Here is a 20,449-nt window from a genome sequence, read left to right on the forward strand (position 1 = left end):
AAGGCCTATCAGCAAACAGTTTAAGGTTTACTTCGACCAGGGGACCCCAACCTTTTGAAGCCTGTGGGCACCTTTGGAAATCTGACACAGCACGGTCAAAATGGCTGATGCAGGAGGCAAAGCCAGTCCCAAAATGGCTGCCGCAGCTTGCCTTCAGTCACACAGTAAAGATCTTTGTGCTGCGGTGGAAGCTGCTGCCAATACAACGTTTTTACAAAACTGTATAGCCAACCAAGTCTCCAACTGCCAATGAAAAGCCTTGCTAGGCAAAAGCCCCATCTTGGAGGGCAGAAGGAAAGGTGCTGGCAGGCACCAGGGCATAGACGGGCACCACACTGACTTACCTGACAGGTTTGTGCCATAAATTGCTAAAAACAATGCAAGGCGTTTAAAACCATCTATTGTAAATAAACAAGCAGTTTAAAAGATTTTTTAAAACCACAGCAGCTACAAACAATGCAAAGAATCAGTGAATAGGAGGAGTAACAATGCAAGCCATCCACCAGAAGAAAACAAGAATGCCAAGCTCAGCCAAAAACCTGGGTCAACCACGTATTCACATGATGTCTAAAACACATCTAGGTGCCAGGCAACTATCTGTGGGAAGGATGCTAAAGGTAGAACCAAAGAGTGTAAGAAGAGCTCTGGAGGGCTAATAGCAGGGCACAGAAGCCAAGGCCTTCTCCTGACGTTTCAGAGGTTCACTGCCTCTGAACGTGGAAGTTCCCTCTAGTCACCATGGCTATTAGCCACTGATGGGCCTTTCCTCCATGAATGTAAAATTATAGAATCACAGAGTTGGAAGGGGCCATACAGGCCATCTAGTCCAACCTCCTACTCAGTGCAGGATCAGTGTCCAGTCTCCTTTCAAACCCATCTATCTATGCTCATGGCCATTTCTACATCCCCTGGCAGTGAATTCAGCAATTTAATTACCCATTGAGTGAAAAGGGGCACTTCCCGTTGACCATCTTGAACCTACTGCCTATCAATTTTATTCTGAGATCTAGTGGTATTTTTATCCCTAAATATTGAAAATGACCCTGAATCCAATGGTAGTGGAAAGTGGCTTTAATCTTTCTTTCTTCCGATAGACTAACCCGAATGGGATAGATCAAGGTCTTAGTTTGGTTCACCCTCAATCCTGAGACCTCGGCAAAATCGTTGAGCGATTTTTGAATCCCGGTTAAAGACTTGACCGGATTCTGGACATACAATACGACATCGTCAGCAAATAGACTGATCTTGTGTTGGACTTTGTCGATTTGAATGCCTTCAAAGTTTTTGTTAGATCTCAGCTCGCAAGCCAGGGGTTCGAGAGTCAGCACAAATAGGATGGGGGACAGGGGGCATCCCTGTCTGGTGCCTCTGAATAGGGTGAAGTCCTGTGATCGGTCGCCGTTGACTAACAGCCGTGCCGTAGGTTTTTTATAAATAGCTTGAATCAAGCTTTTGAATGTTGGGCCAAAGTTCATACGATCAATCAATGCTTTCAGAAAGTGTATTTCGAGCGAATCAAAGGCCTTCTCGATGTCAATCGCCATCAAAGCCGAGCTTACCCTTGAGTTTTGTGTACAGTGTTGGATAACGTCCAAAGTTTTCCGGATGTTGTCCGCGATGTCCCTCGACGGGATGAAACCGGACTGATCTTTGTTGATGTAGTTTGCTACTATGGATTGTAGACGCGTTGCGATTGTGGCCGTGAAAATTTTATAGTCTATATTTAACAACGAGATCGGTCTATAAGACTTTGGATCCGTAACATCTTTGTCTCGTTTTGGTATTAGAATGATATTTGCCGAATGCCATGATAGAGGCATATGCCCTGAAGCTCTGATTTCGTTACAGGCTTCTAACAGAGGATTGATTAATTGGTCGCGGTATATTTTGTAATACTCTGGGATAAACCCATCTGGACCCGGAGCCTTATTGTTTTTAAGTTTCTTAAATTCCCGTTCGACTTCCTCGACCGTGAAGGGGGCCTCTAGAAGTTGACGGTGGTCATCCGTTAGTATGGGGAAGTTGGGAACCTTCTGCAGATAATCTTTTATCTTGTCTGGGTGCGGGTTTTGTGAAGTGTACAGCGTTTCATAGAAGGAGTGTATAATTTCGACAATTTTCTTTGTCTCATAGTGAAGTTGATTTTGTCGGTCTTTTATGCTCCCTATATAACGGTCTGCTTGCCTTTTTTTAAGTCTCCATGCTAGCAGCTTTAAGTGTTTTGAGTTATTTTTCTGGTAGATCTTCCTGTAGTTAAAGTCCTGTTTGAGTATCTCTGTTGTATCCATCGCTTCCAATTGTTTCCTAGTTTCTAGGAGTTTCCGGTAAACCTTTTTGGAGCAAGTCCGCTTGTGATTGTCTTCCAGAACTTTGATCTGATTGTTAAGTTCATTCCAGACTTTTGTCTTTTCCTTTCTACAGGACGTCAGAAGAGAGATGCAGTGACCCCTAATGACAGCTTTTGAGGCATCCCAGACGTTAAGGCAGTCCACATCGTGTTGCGAGTTGTCTTTAAAGTAGTTGAGAATTTCTTGACGTATTGCCTGTTGAGTTACCGCATCATACAATAAACTTTTGTTCAACCTCCATGACTTCCTCTTTATTTCTGGGTCAAGTAACCTGATTTTGCACCACACGGGAGCGTGATCTGACCACTTTTTTGTACCTATGTCCGCCGAAACTATGCGGTGCAACAGCTGTTTTGAAGCCAAGATGTAATCTAATCTCGAGTATGAGTTGTGACTCGGCGAGTAATAAGTGTAGTCTCTCATAGAGCTGTTTTTAGTCCTCGAGACATCCTGCAGCTCAAACTTTTGCAAAAGTATCTCCAATTGACTCATCGCTCTGGTGTTAGTTGGCTTTTGGGACGAAGATCTGTCAAGATATTTATTGAGTACACAGTTTAGGTCCCCTCCTAGTATAACTGGACCCGTGCGGAATTTGTCCAATTTTTTTAGCGTGTTGTTTATAAATTGGCTTTGCTTTTTGTTCGGAGTATATATGGAGGCGAGGGTGATGGGTTGTTGCTTGATGTGCCCGTTTATAAAAATATATCTACCACTGTTCTGAGAGGGGAGGTTTAAGACCCCTCCTCTTGCTCCCATACCCTATGTGCGGCATGGAAGGAAGTGCCAAGTGGAGACCCACAGTGGGCTCTTTCCCCCAGGTTTTTCCCCCCCTCCCAGTCCACCCCTGCTCAAAACCCAAAAATCCCCATTCCCCAGTAGGGTACTCATGAGTGCCATGATGCCCAGAGAGGTTCTTCTTCCCCAAAGTATCCCTTCCTCAAAGCAAAGAGCTCATCCTGGCGTTCTTCCATTTTACTGGCGTAGGTGACACTTCAGAAGAACCCAGAGGCATCATCTTTATATCTGCAAGGCGGGTCCATCTGAAAATACCTGCCTCTGTTATAGGACACCGCTTGGCTTGGAACCTCCTAAGAATTTCTGGAACCTCCCAATGTTTTGAAATCGGACAAAGCCCTCGTAACAGCTATTTTGTAACTGCTTCCTCCCCCCACTCCCAGCAATCATTTTGTTGAACACCAGCCGTTCTCAAAATTCCAAAAGTGCCCACAGGCTGAATAAGGCTAGGGGTACCTGTTTCAACCACTATACCATACCAGCTCACATAATCTTAGAGCCTAACTAGACGATATAGTGTCCCCAGGCTGCTTGAACACTGTGTAGGAGCGAGTTGCCCCCAGGGAACTACTTCTAACTGTGCTGCAGGGCCTGCTTCTGGTTGGGACCACCACAGAATGGGGGAAGGAGAGTTTCGTACTCCCCCTGCCATTTTTCTGACCAAAAATGACACAAGGGGGGGTTACTTGCTCATATGCCCGCTGGTGCCATTTTGGAACAGAAAAACAACATGGGGGGGGGAATCCCCTCTGCTCTCTGGGCTGTGGTGGTCTTGATTAGAATTGGGCCCCACAGCACAGTTAAAAGGAGTGCCCTGGTGGGAACTTACTCCTACAAAATGGCAGTGTGTCCTCAGGGCCACCCATGTTGTCTTGTGTGGCCCTCAGACTACAGGGCATTTCCGTCTATTAAGAATTATTAATTTATTGTACGATAAAGATCGGCCCAACAAGGAAGAAACAGAGGGCATACTGAACTCACAGAGTGATGACAGTTTAATAGTCATCTCCTCTTGCTGTGGAACCCTGGAGAATGTGCTCATGTGAGGAGCAGTCAGTGGTAGAAAGTGCTGTCAAGTCGCTGCTGACTGATGGCGACCCTGTAGGGTTTTCAAGGCAAGACAGGTTCAGAGGCGGTTTGCCATTGCCTGTCTCTGCGTAGTAACCCTGGAATTCCTTGGTGGTCTCTCATCCAAGTACGAACCGGGGCTGACCCTGCTTAGCTTCTGAGATCTGAGGTGTTTCTGCACCCCAGGCGAGGCACAGATGCCAACCTCCTGGTGGGGCCTGGAGACCTTGCAGCTGGCCTCTTGCTGGCCACTCTCTCCCCTTCCTGGGTGGCGCCGGCAGCATCCGAGGTGACATTCCGCAGGAGCCGCATCTGCGGCACCTCATGTGCCCCCCCCCCCGATTCGCAGCAGGGCCGAGCCGAGCCGGGCGCCAGGAGGGCAGTTGGCAGCAGCCCCACCGCAGAGAGGAGCATGACTCAGGCTGGCGTGGGGGGTGGGTGGGCAGGGAGGGGGCACCCCGGCAGAGCCCCTGTGGCAGAGGGGGGGCTTCTTGTGTCATCATCCCCGTTCTCTCTGCTGGGGGGAGGGTGGCACACGTGCTTGCAGGCGCTTCTGCTGGTGCTGGCACCACCGGGCTGGACAGGGCAGGGATGGGGGGTGCGGGCAGGCAGCGCTATTGTCCTCCCCACCTGGCTGTGGCAGTGGCCGAGGAGGGCTCCTGAGTCCCAGTGGGACACGTGGTCTCTGATCTCGCCCGACCGGGCGGGTGGCAAAATGCTCCGAGACACGTGGTGTGAAACTCAGAGACTTAAAGTGCCGCTAGTTATCACTGTGTGTTGTGCGCCCCTCCACCTCAAACATGCTCAAGTGCTGTGTGCCCCCCCGCTGCTATGACGGACCAGCTGTGCCAGCGAGCAAACTTCGCCCTGGCTAGGAGGTTAATAGGGTAGGCGCCCTAGGGCCAGCCAGTCAGAAGCGGCGGTGGCGGTGGTCACCCAGTCAGGCCAGGGTGATTCAGGGCTTTTGGTGGGGGGTGGGGGGCTTTGGCAGGGGGCAGGTCCAGTTTGGCGCCCCTAAAGGCGGGCGCGCTCTAGGCGAATGCCTAGTTTGCCTAGCAGATGAGCCGGCCCTGGATGAGAGTGGACCATGCTTGGGCCATCCAGGTCAGAGCGAGGAAGAGTTAGGGGACTGTTTATAAAGCACAGGTCACATCAAGGGGATAGAGGAGACAACAAAGTTATGGGGGGACAGGAGCCTGAGACAAGATCCACTCTATTCTATGTTTGAGAGTAAATACAAAATCTGCTTGATTCCTGGAAATATACACAAGGCAATGGAAACCAGATTTTCCCCCACATGGAATTTGGGCTACAGGCAGCAACATTTAACAGAATAATCGGTTAAGCTAAAAAAAAAAAAAGTGCTGTCAATTCATCAGGCAGCAGATTTTTTTAAAAAATGTTTCTTTTAAAGCACTAACAACAACATGCCTTGAGTCCCAGTTATCTGAGGGAAAGGAACATTTATGAATGTTTTAACTAAATATAAATACACTTTAAAACCTCAAATGCTGTCGTAGAAAAGGCTTTCCCCTTCTGTCTTGCACAGGAGGGGGATCCTCTTTTAAAGGACTGGAGAAGGTTAACTATCTCCCCAGAACAGGCACGTGCATCATTTGAAAACCAAAGAAAAGTCTGCTTTTTCATTTCAGAACTATTGGTCTGACTCATGCACAACATTTTAATCAATAAGTTAATTGGCTAAAACTCATACAATTAATCATCAGAACGTACAAATGGCCACGTTGGATCAGACCAATCCATCTAGTCCAACAACCTGTTTCTGGAGCCAAACACCACATTAAGATGGAGATCTGTAATCAGATTCCCCAGGTATGTAGTTAAGTCTTTTAAAAGGAGCAACTGCAGGGGGTGGGGGGTGGAGTATCAATATTTATCACAGCTGCAGTGCTAGGGAAAGGATTCTTTCCAACTGACACCATTTCCCCCAATCAAAACTGCCCTCTCCCTCGCAGCTGCTTTTTAGCTGTGGCAGAGAAAAAAGACTGGCATTCTCTCTCAACCTCAAGTCCACATCTCCCACATATCCACCCACAGCTGTTTTTAAGGCTAAACAACTCTTCATACTCTTAAAAGAGCACTGGAGGAGCTGCTGCAGAGCTATGCAAACCTGGCTTCTGTTTCAGACCATAACAACCCATTTTCCCGGAGGTCGATGGGTACAAGAAGAGAGTATGAGAGCAATCCCAAACAGGTCTAATCAGGATCCCACTCAGGTCAATTCAATGAGGCTTATTCCCAGGAACGGGTCCTCAGGGCTGAACTGCATGTGTCTTAGAAATGCGGTGGCACTGTGCTTCCAAAACAGACTCATGCACTTTATTTCTAGACTAGCAGTAAAGCCCGTTGTGAAAGCAATACAACGAGATCTAGAAAGAGGCTCTGGGGCAGTGCTCTGGCTTTGGGCAAACAGTGTCAATTTGCTGTGGTGACCTCAGCAGGGTATAATGACAGAGTCCACTGTTTTCTCCAGAGGAACTGATCTCTGCTACCTGAAGAGCAGTTGTAATTGTGAGTGATCTGTAGCCCTCACCTGGAGATTGGCAGCAATTGTTACCCAGGACAAAATGGCTGGTTTGGAGGGCGTAGTCTATGGCATTCTACCTGTCTGAGGTCCCACCCCTCTGCAAACCCCACCCTCTCCAGGCTCCACCCCTCAAATCCCCAGGAATTTGTCAGCATGTAGTTGGCAACCCCATCTCCTTCCCAGCTAACCCCCTTTGACTTCAGCTGACTTCTGCCCTCCCTTCTGCAGAGCAGTTGTAATTCTGAGTGCTCTCCAGCCCTCACCTGGAGATTGGCAACAATGGTTCCCTATGTGGGACTGACTGGTTTGGAGGGTGGAGTCTATGGCAGTGTACCTGTCTGAGGTCCCACCCCTCCTCAAACCTCACCCTCTTCAGTCTCCATCCCTCAAATCTCCAGGAATTTCCCATCTGGAGTTGGCAACCCTATCAGGACTGGCCCCAATGTGTTTTCTCCTAAAGGCCAAAGTAGGTGACAGGACCAAGCTTAGTTGCCTACCAACAGGCACTGAGGGGAATGTAGGGTTGCCAGCTCTAAGGAGGGAAATACCTGGAGGTTTGGGGGGTGGATTCTGTAGAGGGCAGCATTGGGCGGAGCGGAAGGACTCAGCAGGTATAATGTCATAGGGTCTACCCTCCAAAGCAGCCATTTTCTCCAGGGGAAACTGATCTCTGTCATCTGGAAATCAATTGTAGCAGTGGGAGATCTCCAGGTCCCACCTGGAGATTGGCAACCCTAGGGGAAAGTCAGCTGCACAGCAGGGGGTTGAAGAGAATGGTTTGATGGCTGCTGGGCCAAGATTGGCAACAATAGTTCCCCAGGAGCCCCATCGTAAATGCACCAAACAATTCCTAAAGATTTTCCAAAACACTACTCTGTTTTGGGCTCCTGGGGAACTTTGAAGTAGCACCAAAGCTTTAAGATCTCTCCAGCTGTCACCTGGAGACTGGCAACAGCTTGTCTGGAGTGTGGGCAGCATGGCATTGTATCTGTCTGAGGTCCCCCTCTTCCTCCTCCTCCTCAGACCCCACCCTCAGCAGGCTTCATCCCTAAAATATCCTGGAAGTTTCCAACCTGGAGTTGGCAACCCTATGATGAGGTATGTTATGCAACTGAAAATTCCAACTGCCTTGCGGGGGGGGGGGGGTTTGAGGTGTGGAATGGAGTGAAGTCCAATCAGCTTCCATATGCAAATGACTTTGGAACGCTGGGCGGGACTGCACAAAGCAGCCAGTCAACCCAGCCAGTGTCTTCTGAGTGGCAGTTCTTCCGGCCTAACACTAAAGGGGCCAATTTTAGAATTTTGGTGCCCACTACTCAATTATAATAAGGGAGAGATGGACCATCTTCACCCCTTGCAAAACTTTTTCAAAAATCAGATTTTCAAAATATCACACAAAATACAAAAGACAACGTATATAACATCGCATTTCCCATCCTCACATCTACATAAAGAAACAGGCATTATTGTAACTCACAATCATGCAATGTATGAGGAAATGGTTTCTCTCTTACCTTGCTATTCTAAAACATTATAAATAATAGCCAACACTCAATAAATATATCTGAACATTGAAAACTATTTATATAGGCTCTTTGATTTTTACGGATACCTTGGACTGTCAAAAAGACAAATAAGTGGATTCGATACCAAATCAAGCCTGAATTCTCCCTAGAAGCTAAAATGACTAAACCGAGGCTATTGTACTTTGGTCACATTATGAGAAGACAGGAGACACTAGCAAAGACAATAGTGCTGGGACAAGCTGAAGGCAATAGGAAGAGACCCAACGTGAGATGGACTAACTCTATCAAGGAAGCCACAGCCTGCAGTTTGGAGGACATTAATTCATAGGATCATCATGAGTCAGAAGTGACTTGACGGCACTTAACACACACAAGCGCTCAGATAATATGGTTAATAAGGCACACTCACACTGGGCAACCATTTCACACTCAGGGGAACCATTCACGCTCCAAAGGAGGATCTCATTTCTCCCATTTTCATGCTATTGCCAGTTCTACATCTGAAAGGACAGTGTGCTCTTTTACATAACCCAATAGAATAACTTTTGGAACACGGAGCATATTACAGCCGGACATTTCATAAACAAACTGAATGCCCAGTTTCCAAAATGGTAGAATTTTTTTTAACATCAGCAAAAAAAATGTTCAAAAAAAATTCTCACTTGCTATTATTCTGCTTTCTTTCTCAAAGGTTCCTCAATGAGGGCTGAGAAGTAAAGTTTGAAAAATATGATTGATATAGTCTTGGTTTATGTGTATAAAAACAATTGCTGTTCAATCCACATGGGAGGAGGATTTTTGCTGCTACCAGAAAAGGCTATTTAATATTTGACAATGAAAAATTAACCTAGCTTTTTTTCATGCTGGATTCTCTTTTTAAAGCAGCTCATAATTTTCTTGCTATTTTTTTATTATCAGCTCTAACAATTAACGTCTTTATTTCTAAGCTTGTACCACAATATTAACCCCCAAAGATATCCTCTGCAACAGTTTAAGAGGATAAAAAGCACTAAAATATAACAGAGTTTTAAAAACGAAGCATAAAATGCAAAACGGAACAAAAGTTCCAGCCAGCAAGGTCAACTGATGCCTACTGCTGTAAAATCGGCTTTCCACTCTGGGCCTGTCTTAAAAGAGATGCCCTAAAACAAATGTCCCAAAGACCACAACGGAAACCAGCCTTCACCTCAGGGATTTCCAAGGAAGAACAGTAGGGTTGCCAGCTCCGGGTACTTGAAGAGGGCAGGGTTTGGGGAGGGGAGGGACTTCAGTGGGGAATAATGCCATACAGTCCACCTTCCAGAGGGGCCATGTTCTCCAGGGGAACTGATCTATGTCAGCTGGGGGTCAGTTGTAATAGCAGACCCTAGTCTCCCCTAATGACTCAAGGCAGAAGGTTTCACTCCACAACAGTTCCAAAAAGCTTCATTCAGCTTCACTTGGTACAAAATGATGCAGCCAGATTGCCACCTGTGGCTGGTGACAGAGAATGCACCCCACCCATTTGGAAAACCACCACAACAAAACAGTAGCTCTTTCACTGCTTCAGGGGGCAGGCCCAATTCAAGACATCAGTCATTAGTGTTAGGGACTGAAATGAGCCAAGACCTAGCCTTCTCCCATATTATTCAGCCTGACAATTATGATCTTAAAACAGGCCTTTCCAGGGCTATTTTTGGACAGGAACGCACAGGAATGGAGTTCCGGCTGGCTCCCAAGTTGCCCACGCCCAGCAGGAACTCATTAGCATAACAGGCCATGCCCAACAGCTGGAACGCATTAGGATTGGCTACATTAGGGGTGTGTGGCCTAACATGCAAAGGAGTTCCTGCTACAAAAAAAGGCCCTGGGTTTTGACAACAAACAAGGTATACGGACTAAGAAGCAAAAGGTGGGTGTGGCTGGATGACCACACTTCTGGTAACACGGGGGTGTGGCCTAATATGCTAATGAGTTTCAGCTGTTGGGTGTGGCCTATTATGCTAATGAGTTCCTACTAGGCTTTTTCTAAAAAAAAAAGCCCTGGGCCTTTCTGCACGTGCTGAGCTCCGATCTGCAAAAGCAAGGGAGTGTGTCATCAGGGACGGGGCCTTTTCCATAACGGCTAACCCTAACCCTAACCCCCCAGAGTCTTCTAACAACCCATCTTGCTTTAAGTGCCAGGCTTTTAACTGGGAGGTGTTTTATTGCTGTGGTTTTATATTATATATACTCTTGGCTTTACATTACATAAACTCTTGCCTTTTTACAATACTGTATTTTTATGTTTTATGACTGTAAGCCGTCTTGTGAAGAGCTGACAGTATGGAATACAATTTTAAAAAATAAATACACTGCTTTCTGTATTCACCGAGTCTGCAGTAGCCTGTTCACCGCTATTTTCAACACCAAGAGGGTGGTTACTTGTTTGCTTAAAGATACATTACAACAACATAATTGTCTTACAATCTGTCGATAGAGCAGAATAAATGTCAGCAGCTGCAGCATGCAAGACCTCGTGAGGCTTCATGTTCACACACGTGTGCTTATATGCATGTGCAGAAGAGGCATGGGGCATCCCCTTCCCATCATATCCTGCCAGAGAGCCAAGGAAGGGGGCTGATTCAACTTTGAGGAGAAGCAGTTCTAGCACCTCACACTAAGAACAGTTTAATTAGGCATACTCCATAGGGAAAAACAGAGACAAAAAAGAGACAGTGATTTATCAGGGATATTTAAACAATCATATTTCACCTGATTTTTCTCTCTTCACAACTGTTGGGTTTTTAAGCTGAGAAATTGCACCAGGGAGCGTTGTTTGCGAGAGGCAGACAGCCAGTCAGCATCTACACAGTCCCTTAGGCAGGGCTATTTTGGGGCAAGAACGCACAGGAACGGAGTTCTGGCTGGCTTCAGGGTTGGCCACGCCCACTACAGCCAAAACCTCTGCATGCGTGGCTACAGAGGGAAGGTCTGGAGAGCGACACCCCCCTCCCCGTGACTCCAAGGCGGGCCGGCCAGGGGGGGCCCTGGAAGGATTGGGGAGGCATTTAAATGCCCAAGGACCAGCTTGCCTGGGCAAGCCAAGGGAAGGTATGGGGGTGTGGCCTAATATGGCAATGAGCCATAATATGGCAATGAGCCACCCATGGTCATGGCTGTGACCTCATAAGCTAATGAGTTTCCTGCTGTTGGGTGTGGCCTATTATACTAATGAGTTCATGCTGGTCTTTTTCTACAAAAAAAGCCCTGCCCTTAGGTTTTCAAATCTTCATCCCCCTCAGCTTTACCCTCAAGAAGAGATAATACATTTGACAATGACATGACAGATGTAAGCGCCAAAGGAACACGGATCCTGTTTTAGTACATGTGGAGAATTTGCCAAAATGGCCCTCTCTGTACTAGGCAGGTATATGAAACACCCAAATTCATTTTCTGAGATAAAAAGCAAACAAGCAACCATTCAACTTGCTTTAATATGATAAGCTATGGTTACTTTATGAAGTATATTAAAAAAATAATAACTCCAACAAATGCTTTAAAATGTACCACTTGTTGTGATTTGACTTATGAACACAGATTTCGGAATACAACACAGGCGCTCTTTTGGTGAAGCATGTTGTATTTATTCCTTCCTTCAGGAAAATGTGGAGTACTGTCACTGGTTATGACAGCCTCCAAAAGCTATGTAGTAAGGTTCCAAACTCCGAGTTGGGAAAATTCTGGGGATTTGGGGTAGAGCCTGGGGTGGGAGGGCACTGACAGGGTATAGTGCTATAGAGTCCAACCTCCAAAGTGGCCATTTTCTCCAGGGGAATGGATCTCTGTCATCTGGAGACCAGTTGTAATTCTGGAAGATCTCCAGGACCCACCTGGAGGCTGGCAACCCTATGTAGAATGTGTGGTTGGCTCCAGCATATTTATGGGAAATGTGTCTTTCCTTATGGACTTTTTCAGAACTTTGAGGTCTACAAAAGAAGCCTTGTTCTAAGTCCCTTACTTTCTCTGAAATTAGGTTCATGGGGAATAGGAACAGGGCCTTCCCAGGAGCAGCCCCACTGTTCAGTCTACCTGCCTACTGCTAGACATTGTACTAGTTATAGAACTCTCTCCCCAGGGAAATCTGTGCCATTTGTTTAATGGTTTACTATGACTCTGGCCCATAGCTAACATGGGGCCCACGGGGCCTGGCCCCCTAGTGTGTCTTCTGGGCCCCCTCCCTCTCGGGCTGCCCCCAAAGTGCTCCAACTTACCACCTACACTGTACTTTCATTTAATTAGCTGGTGGGGGGCCCCCCAGGCCCCTTCCCAAAAATTCCCTAGCTACGGGACTGTATGACTTCAACTGCAACTTAACTAAAGACATTCTAGTCAGTTAACTCCCTCCCCAGGGATATTCATCTGTCTCCTTCTGTCTTCCGCTATCAAGTGCAGACATATTTTTGTCTGGCCTTCCCATCAGTGGCCCCTCCTTCCTGACCTATGTTTAACTGCTGTTTCAGTGTTTTTACATGTTTTTAACGGAGTGATTTATTTGCATAATGCTCTGCGGGAAGGCAGGATATGAATTTTGCAAATGAATAAATAATAAATTAATGGTGTGAGTTTGCTTACTTGATTAAATCTACTAAACGTTGCATATGAATTGAATCATAGTTTTGAAGGGGACAAAAACATTACTCCTTTGTTTTTAAACGATGCACAGAGGTATGAATTCAGATCCCGACAATGCCCTGAGGCGCGCTGAGTGAACTTCGGCTAGTCACGATGCAGTCTCACTCAGCTGACAACACTGTTAAGAGGAAAAAATGAAGCATAATTGATGCCCTGAATTCCTTGGAAAGGTGAACAAAATTAGATAGGAAAAGGAAAGATGCCTCTAAGCAGGGGCCTGCCACAAAATGGATGCTTACAACAAAAATTAGTTTTACACAGGGGTCATTTGGGGGGGGGGACGCGGGGGGACGCCATCCCCCCAGGTGAGGTGCGGGAGGGCGGGGCCTGGAGCTCCCTGCTGGTGCTCGCTGGAGGTCGCCGCCAGCTGTGGGGAGGACACACTTCCGGTGATGTCAGGGGGTGTGGCATATGCTAATGAGTTATGCTAATGAGTCCCCCTAGCTCTTTTTCTACGAAATGACCCCTGGTTTTACAAAAAATGTGCTGCTTGAGAAGTTGACGAAGACACACATTTTAATCCACCAAAACATTGTTACTGTATTGAATTTAACCGTTTATTAGCTAAACCATGTAGCCGTGAAATTAGGGTTGCCAGCTCCACGTTAAGAAATACCTGGAGATTTGGGGTGTAGAGCCTGAGGAGGGTGGGGTTTGGGGAGGGGAGGGGCTTCAATGGGGTATAATGGCACAGAGTCCACCTCCCAAAGCAGCCATTTTCTCCAGGGGAACTAACCTCTATCGCCTGGAGATCAGTTGTAACAGCGGGAGATCTCCAGCCACTACCTGGAGGTTGGCAACCCTACACGAAAAATACACGAAATCCTTGCTCGCGTATTTGTAACTGGATATGTGCAGGAGGGTTTTCCTTTTCAGCACAGAAGAGCACTTAAATTCTCTGGAAGTTTTCTCTTTTGAGCCAAGTGTGAGCCGAGCAAGAGGGTTATGGCTTGCTCGGGTTTTTGTAGCCAAAGAGGAATTTGAACCTGTTTCTCCCACCACAAAAGACTGCCTGCTGCTCTCAGATGACAACTAGTAACACCCTGATATACTATGCAGCCACAATCTCCTATGAGATTACAGGAATTAATTACAAGTAACTCAAGTCCTGACAGTTTTTGAGCAGAATGGTCTAGTTTGAGGGGAAACGGGTCATTAAAACAGCTAAGGGGGGAGGGAGGTGTTAGACAAACCAGCTATTTCCCTTGGAGAGCATTCAGGTCCAAAACAATGCAATTGTTACAACAAATCTGTGTGCATCCAAAGGAGTTTCTTATTACACAGCATCCTGATGCTTGGTTATTACACTGTAGAGTGAGAATCCCCACCCAAATTTTGGGTTGCAGAGACTCAAAACAGTACTTGAGCTTCTACACAGGGAGATCGTTTTTACAGACAACTTCAGGGAAGAAAACCACACAGCCGTCTAAGGAGGGAGATGCCTAATGAGGCTGCGTAATTGAGAAAGCCTAGGGGATGGACACGACCAAAACAAAAACAACACTCTGAGAGTAGGGAGCTTCCTGACTTCCTAACTGGGGAAAGGAGCCTTTTTTGTGGTGGAACCACATTGTAGGAAGAGCCTCCAGGAGATATCTGCCTGGCCCCACCTTGATTATCTTCCATCATCTCCAGAACAGGATCAAAGGGGCACACAATGCAGTAAATGTGTTGGAACTGATCAGATCTGGGTGTGGTGAGGGCCTGGATGGAAGATGTCCTAGGAACCCTATGGGCACCACCTTGAATTTGAACAAAAGGCAGCCTATAAACTAAATTGCTTGTTGTTGTTTTTTTGATGGCAGGAAAAAACTTTTGTTCCGACTGGTCTTTGTTTAAATCAAAAGATTACTGCTACCACTGAGAGCCAGGAGTCATCTGATCAGATTGCAGGTAATGGTAGCCTGTATAAGTGCCAGCATGGTGAAGTGGCTGTGTTACCAACCTACAGGTGGTAGCTGATTTCCTGAAATTTCAGCTGATCTCCAGGCTACAGAGGTCAGTTCACCAGGAGAAAATGGCCGCTTTGGTGGACTCTGTGGCATTATATCCCGTTGAAGTCCCTCCCCTCCCCAAATCCCGCCCTCCTCAGGTTCCACCCCAAACCTCCAGGTATTTCCCAACTGTCAACCATATGTAGTGGTTAGAATATTGCATTAGGTTATGGGAAATGGTTCAAATCCTCATTTTGTCATGGAAGCTTGCTGCTGAGTGACCTGGGGCCCGTTACACACGCTAATAAGCCTAACCTACCATCACAAGGTTGTTCTGAGGATAAAATGGAGAAGGGGGAAATGCCGTAGGTCAGCCTGGGTCCCCTCTGGAGAGAAAAGTGACATTTAAAGTCAAATAAACATTCTGATTCATACTGGCGCTTCCAATTGATTGTCTATCCTAAGTTGTTGCTGTTACAGTAGCCATATCCCGCCGTACTATATCTAACGAGGATTTCCAACGTAAGATCAAGTTCTTAATAACACACACATTAGAGACTGCTAAAGTAATTTGGGTGAAGTACTGGAAAAATCCAGATGTATCTAAAGCTCAAGAATGGTACAATAAGATTTTGGACACTGCAAAGTTGTCCTGAGATGCTCAGGAGAAGGCAGGCATACAAATATTTTAAATAAAGTTTTTTTAAAAAATATGGGAACGCTTTAGTTTATTTCCAAAAAATATTGACATAGTTTCGGAGGGTAGTAGACGAGCTAGATTCAAGTCCAGCAGCACCTTAGAGACCAACACGATTTTCGGGATATCAGCATTAAGGAGTCAAAACTCCTTTTGTCAGATACACGTAGGAATGAAGATCCCGGAGTCCTTCGATCCCGGTCAAAATGTAGGAGGGATGTCACAAAGAAAGGAGTCAGAATGCAATAGGAATGCCAGTCTCCAGGTGGGACCTGAGGACCCTCCAGAATTACAGCTCATTTCCAGACTACAGAGGTCAGTTCCCCTGGAGAAAATGGCTGCTTCAGAGGGTGGACGCTATGGCATTGTACCCCACTGAGGTCCCTGTCCTCCTTAAGGTTCATCCCCAAATCTCCAGGAGTTCCCCAACCTGGATCTGGCAACCCTACCCCCCTTCCCCCACCAGTGGCCAAGAGGGACTCTTAGGATGCAAAGGTACAATGCATATTGTAATCACCTTGATTAGAGCACGGGGGAAATGTGAGGGGACAGAAAATTAGCATCAGTAGTGAGATAAGAATCCTATGACCCAGTTCAGCCCTGAGAGGACCATGTTCTAAATTTGTGAATGAACCCAGGTTCAGCAACCTCACTTTGCATTCTCCCCCTGAAGCTTTTCTGCTTGAGGACTGCTACTGTTTTGTCAGCAATGAAATGCCCTGGAAGATTAAAATATTCTCCCACAGGTTTTTGAGTCTTTTTTTCCGAGTCAGACTTATGCCCATTTATTCTTTTGCATAGGGAATGACCTATATGTCCAATGTAAAACGTGGAAAGACATTGTTGACACTTGATGGCATATATAACTTTGGAAGATAAACAAGTGAATGAACCCAAAACTTTATCTCCATTCCTTCTTGTATCTAACACAAAGGGAGCTTTGACTCATAGAAGCTTATACCCAGAAAGCTCGTTGGTCTCTAAGGTGCTACTGAACTAGAATCTAACAAATATGGACTTTACTTCTTTATTGCTGGAACTGATATCCAGAATATTTCAAAACAGAATCCAGTTTGGTGTATTCTAGATCTTATGATTGCTGGAAGGAAAGACTGATTTCAAAATTATGTGCACCAGTTTGGTGTAGTGGTTAGGAGTGGGGACTCTGATCTGGGAGAACCAGGTTTGAATCCCCACACCTCCACATGCAGCTGCTGGTGTGACCTTGGGTCAGTCACAAGTTCTCTCAGAGCTGTTCTCTCAAGGGCAGTTCTCGAGAAAGCTCTCTCAGCCCCACCTACCTCCCAGGGTGTCTGTTGTGAGGAGGGGAAGGGAAAGGAGATTGTAAGCTGCTCTGAGACTCCCTCTAGTAGTGAAGGGAGGGGTGTAAGTCCAATCTCTTCTTCTTTTCCTTCAATGATGCAATTAGCATTTTAGTTTGTACAGTAGCATAAATGTGGATATTTAATAATATTGGATTAGATCCTATGGATCTATTCTGCTAATGGGGGTGCTCTACCGTGGAGCAGGGAGTCTTGTACTATTGCGAGAGCCTCTAATGAGAGGGGAAGGCTCCTTGCACCAGGATAAATACCCCTATAAGTAGAACAAATGTGCAGGCTCCAACACAATGTCAGCCACTTTGGACATCTTTTACAGAAAGGTGAGCTGTAGCTATTTCAAAATAAAGAACTCCTTTTCTGATGGGCTTGCCTGTCAAGCACCCTCTAAAGTTGGGACAGGTGAGGCTTAGAGAAAGGAGCAGCTTCCCTGCCCCCTCCTCAGCCCTTCAGGACAGATGTGAGATTTAAACTGGGAGCACTAAGATTTGCAGCTGTCTCTAAGCCACCGTAACGAGACTTTTAAAACCCTGCATATCCTAAGACAAAAGATCTCTCTGTGTAACAGATCCAGCATGTGACCCATCAAGTGCCACCCGCCAGGATCACAAGGGGCTCCAGAAACTGGATTTTCCTCCCCATCCTTGGAAATTTGCAACAATTTGGCAAGCTTTGAGATGGGGTGGGGGCATTGCTCAGTGGGAAAGAGCCCTTGCTTTGCCTGCAAAAGGTCCCAGGCGGGATCAATCATGAGGCCAAAGGATTGGATAGCAGGTGACTTGCTGCTCAGTCAGGGTAGACAACAAGGACCTCGAGAGACCAATGGCCTGAAGGCAGCTTCAGGGGTTCAAGTCACAAACGAAAGTGCGTTTGGACTGCTGGGTCCTGGGAGGCACCAAGGGAAGCCCTGCCTTTATCTCACCCCTCTCAGTGTCCTGAAAAACAGCCCCAGCTGCCCCCACACTCAAGTATCAAAAGACTTAAAGTGACCATGGCAGGGACCCCTCCCCTGTGACTCCAGCCCCCGGGAGGTGAAAGCAACCACAGAGCCCACTGTTGGCTTGGCACCGTCAAAAAGGGCAGATGACCAAGCTCTGTGGGGCTAGGGGCTAGGGCTCAAGGCAACTGAAATCCCATAGGCTCCAGACTATGATCTCTCACTTCGAATGTGTTTGCCAACTGGATGTTGCAAGTGTTCATCAGTGGTGAACGGGATGCACTCTGCACACGCCTAGAGCCACTTTGACCTTGAACGCTGGCACTGGAAACAGACGCTGGAGCTAAACCCGGATGATGCACCAGATCACATGAACTTCTGCACAGTTATATATTTTACAAGTCGGGAGGATAGCGGCAAAGACCAGGCAGAGAGAAAGCTGCAGTGGCAGCTGCCCTGTACACAGAGATGCATGACATTTTGAAATCAGTCTTCCTTTCCAGCAGTCATAAGATCTAGAATCTTACTCTTAGAAGAAAAAAAGAGAGAGTTAGCTCTGGAGAGATGTTACACTGCGATCCTAAACAGAGCTACACCCTTCTCAATCCACTGAAGTCAACGGGTGGCGAAGGGTGTAAACTCTATTTAGGATTGCACTGTTAGTCTGTTGCAACGCAAACAACAACAGATGCATCTGATAAAATGGGCTCTAGTCCATGAAAACTGATGCCACAATAAATCTGTCAGTCTTTAAGGTGCTTTTCGCTGCTTTTGTAAAAGGAAATCTGGTTTTCCTTTTATTTTAGCTTTTCTTTTATGAATGGGAAAACACAGACATGCTAGTATCCACTTCACAGTCAAAACATCTACTTATGTCCCCACAGATATCTCTGAACGTATTTACGATGACTGATTTCTCAAAAGAAAAGGTGTCGGGGAGCAAAGCCTTCCCTAGACTGCAAACATTTTGCTCATTTCACTCACACTCTGGGAGATGAGCTGTAGAGGGGGCCAATCAGCACTCTGTACTTACTCAGAGAAGGAAGTTATGTTTGGTACCCTCACAATGGCCTTCCAACACCAACTAAAGGCTTTTTTAAAAAATTAAATTTCAGCAGGCCCTTTCATAAGAATCTTATCCACCTTCATCTTTTCACATTCAATGTTTTTATTGTTACACATGTGATTATTTCTGTTGTTGTCGTGAGCCACTATCTTACGCAAAGGTATGAACTACAACTATTGTAAAATAAATGGGGGGGAAACCCTCATTCACATGTTCTCCATGAGAGACAACCTTAGCCTTTAACCATAATTACTCCAGAGCTAACCCCCACAAATGTCCATGATAGACAGCTGAAAGCCTACTCAGCCTCCCATTTCAGATATTGGGAGGTCTTCCAGCCTCACCCACCAGATCAAGTTCCCAGTGCTCAGAATTCAGTGTCTGAGCTGGGTTACGCTTTCAGCAGATTCCTCTGAGAAGATATTCTCCAAGATCGTACTACATCAGAGTGCCAGGAGGGAACAGAATGTCCTGAATGATTCCCATGGAGGATTCTCCCTGCATGCAGAAATCTAGCATGTCAGGGACTAGGATTCACAATTTCCTACTTTTCTATGTGCTGCTAGAATCTTTTCCCCAACGGAGGGAGCATTCAAGCAAAGTACCCTCCCATATGTACACCCCAAACAGGTCTATAAATCGAGATCCGTGCCTAGCAGGCATGCCATTGCCTCTTCGTCCCTGCAGTGCAAGCGCCCTGCCTCTCCTTACCTGTGTCCTGTCGGAACTGATGCATGGATTGCAGGTCAATGATGTACGGAGACAGCTGGGCATCCACCTGCCCCAGAACCACGCTCCCGCGGGCATCCTCTTTCAGAACATTCTCGATGTGATGGCAGACGGCAGCCGTGTAGGGCCGCCAGCGTCCATGCTCATTCAGCCACTCCCACACCACCACACGGGCCACATTATTGGGTGGGAAGCCCAGTCCGTTGGCCAAGACCAGCGTCCCCGTGCCGTGTCGTGCCATGGTGCCAGCTCCTGGCGACTGGGCATGGAAGAGTCAAGGCAGGCTGGGTCACCAGGCCGGTGTCCTCCCCATCACCTCGAGAGCACCCGCGGGGCAACGTTCCCCCTTTCAGGGTGTTTCGGAAAGGAGGCAGACCCTTCCCGGCATCCTGAGCCCCACAAGGAAATTCTAACTTTATGGACAGAGGAAAGCAGAGGAGAGAGACGGTTTCTCAATCAGTTCAGGAGGCGAGTAGCCCCACCGGCCTCGCCCAGGGAGAAACGGAGACCGGAAGCGTTGATGCATTTGCTGGACCAACCAGCCTTTTAAGACTAAAACGCCGGAAACAGGTTTTCGAGGCACACCCGGTTCTCGTTTGGACTTTGAGGTTCCGAGCAAAAGGACTTGCTACCCTCCCCAAATCTACAATGCCAACAAACAGACATGGCATGTCCCAGGTAGGGCTCTCCCAGGGAAAAACAAAACCGAGCCCTGTTGCTGATGTGCCGATATTGTCCTAATGGCGGGTGGGAGCAGAAAGGGAACATGCGGAATTCTCAGCTCTCCTGCTTGTCAGATTGAGTGGAA

The 20,449-nt window shown here is 46.8% G+C and overlaps 1 protein-coding gene across 1 annotated transcript in view; it reads right to left on the bottom strand.

Annotated features, from left to right (window-relative positions):
• The window catches only part of DTX1 (deltex 1, E3 ubiquitin ligase), a 67,081-nt gene extending 47,199 nt beyond the window's left edge, over positions 1-19,882 (bottom strand). Inside the window, exon 1 of the mRNA XM_015425333.1 lies at positions 19,624-19,882. Coding sequence (XP_015280819.1) covers positions 19,624-19,882 — 259 coding nt within the window. The remainder of the gene's footprint in view (positions 1-19,623) is intronic.
• Between the last annotated feature and the right edge of the window lie 567 nt (positions 19,883-20,449).

Source organism: Gekko japonicus, unplaced genomic scaffold (assembly GCF_001447785.1).
Source record: "Gekko japonicus isolate JY-2015 unplaced genomic scaffold, Gekko_japonicus_V1.1 scaffold135, whole genome shotgun sequence".
Taxonomy (NCBI): domain Eukaryota; kingdom Metazoa; phylum Chordata; class Lepidosauria; order Squamata; family Gekkonidae; genus Gekko; species Gekko japonicus.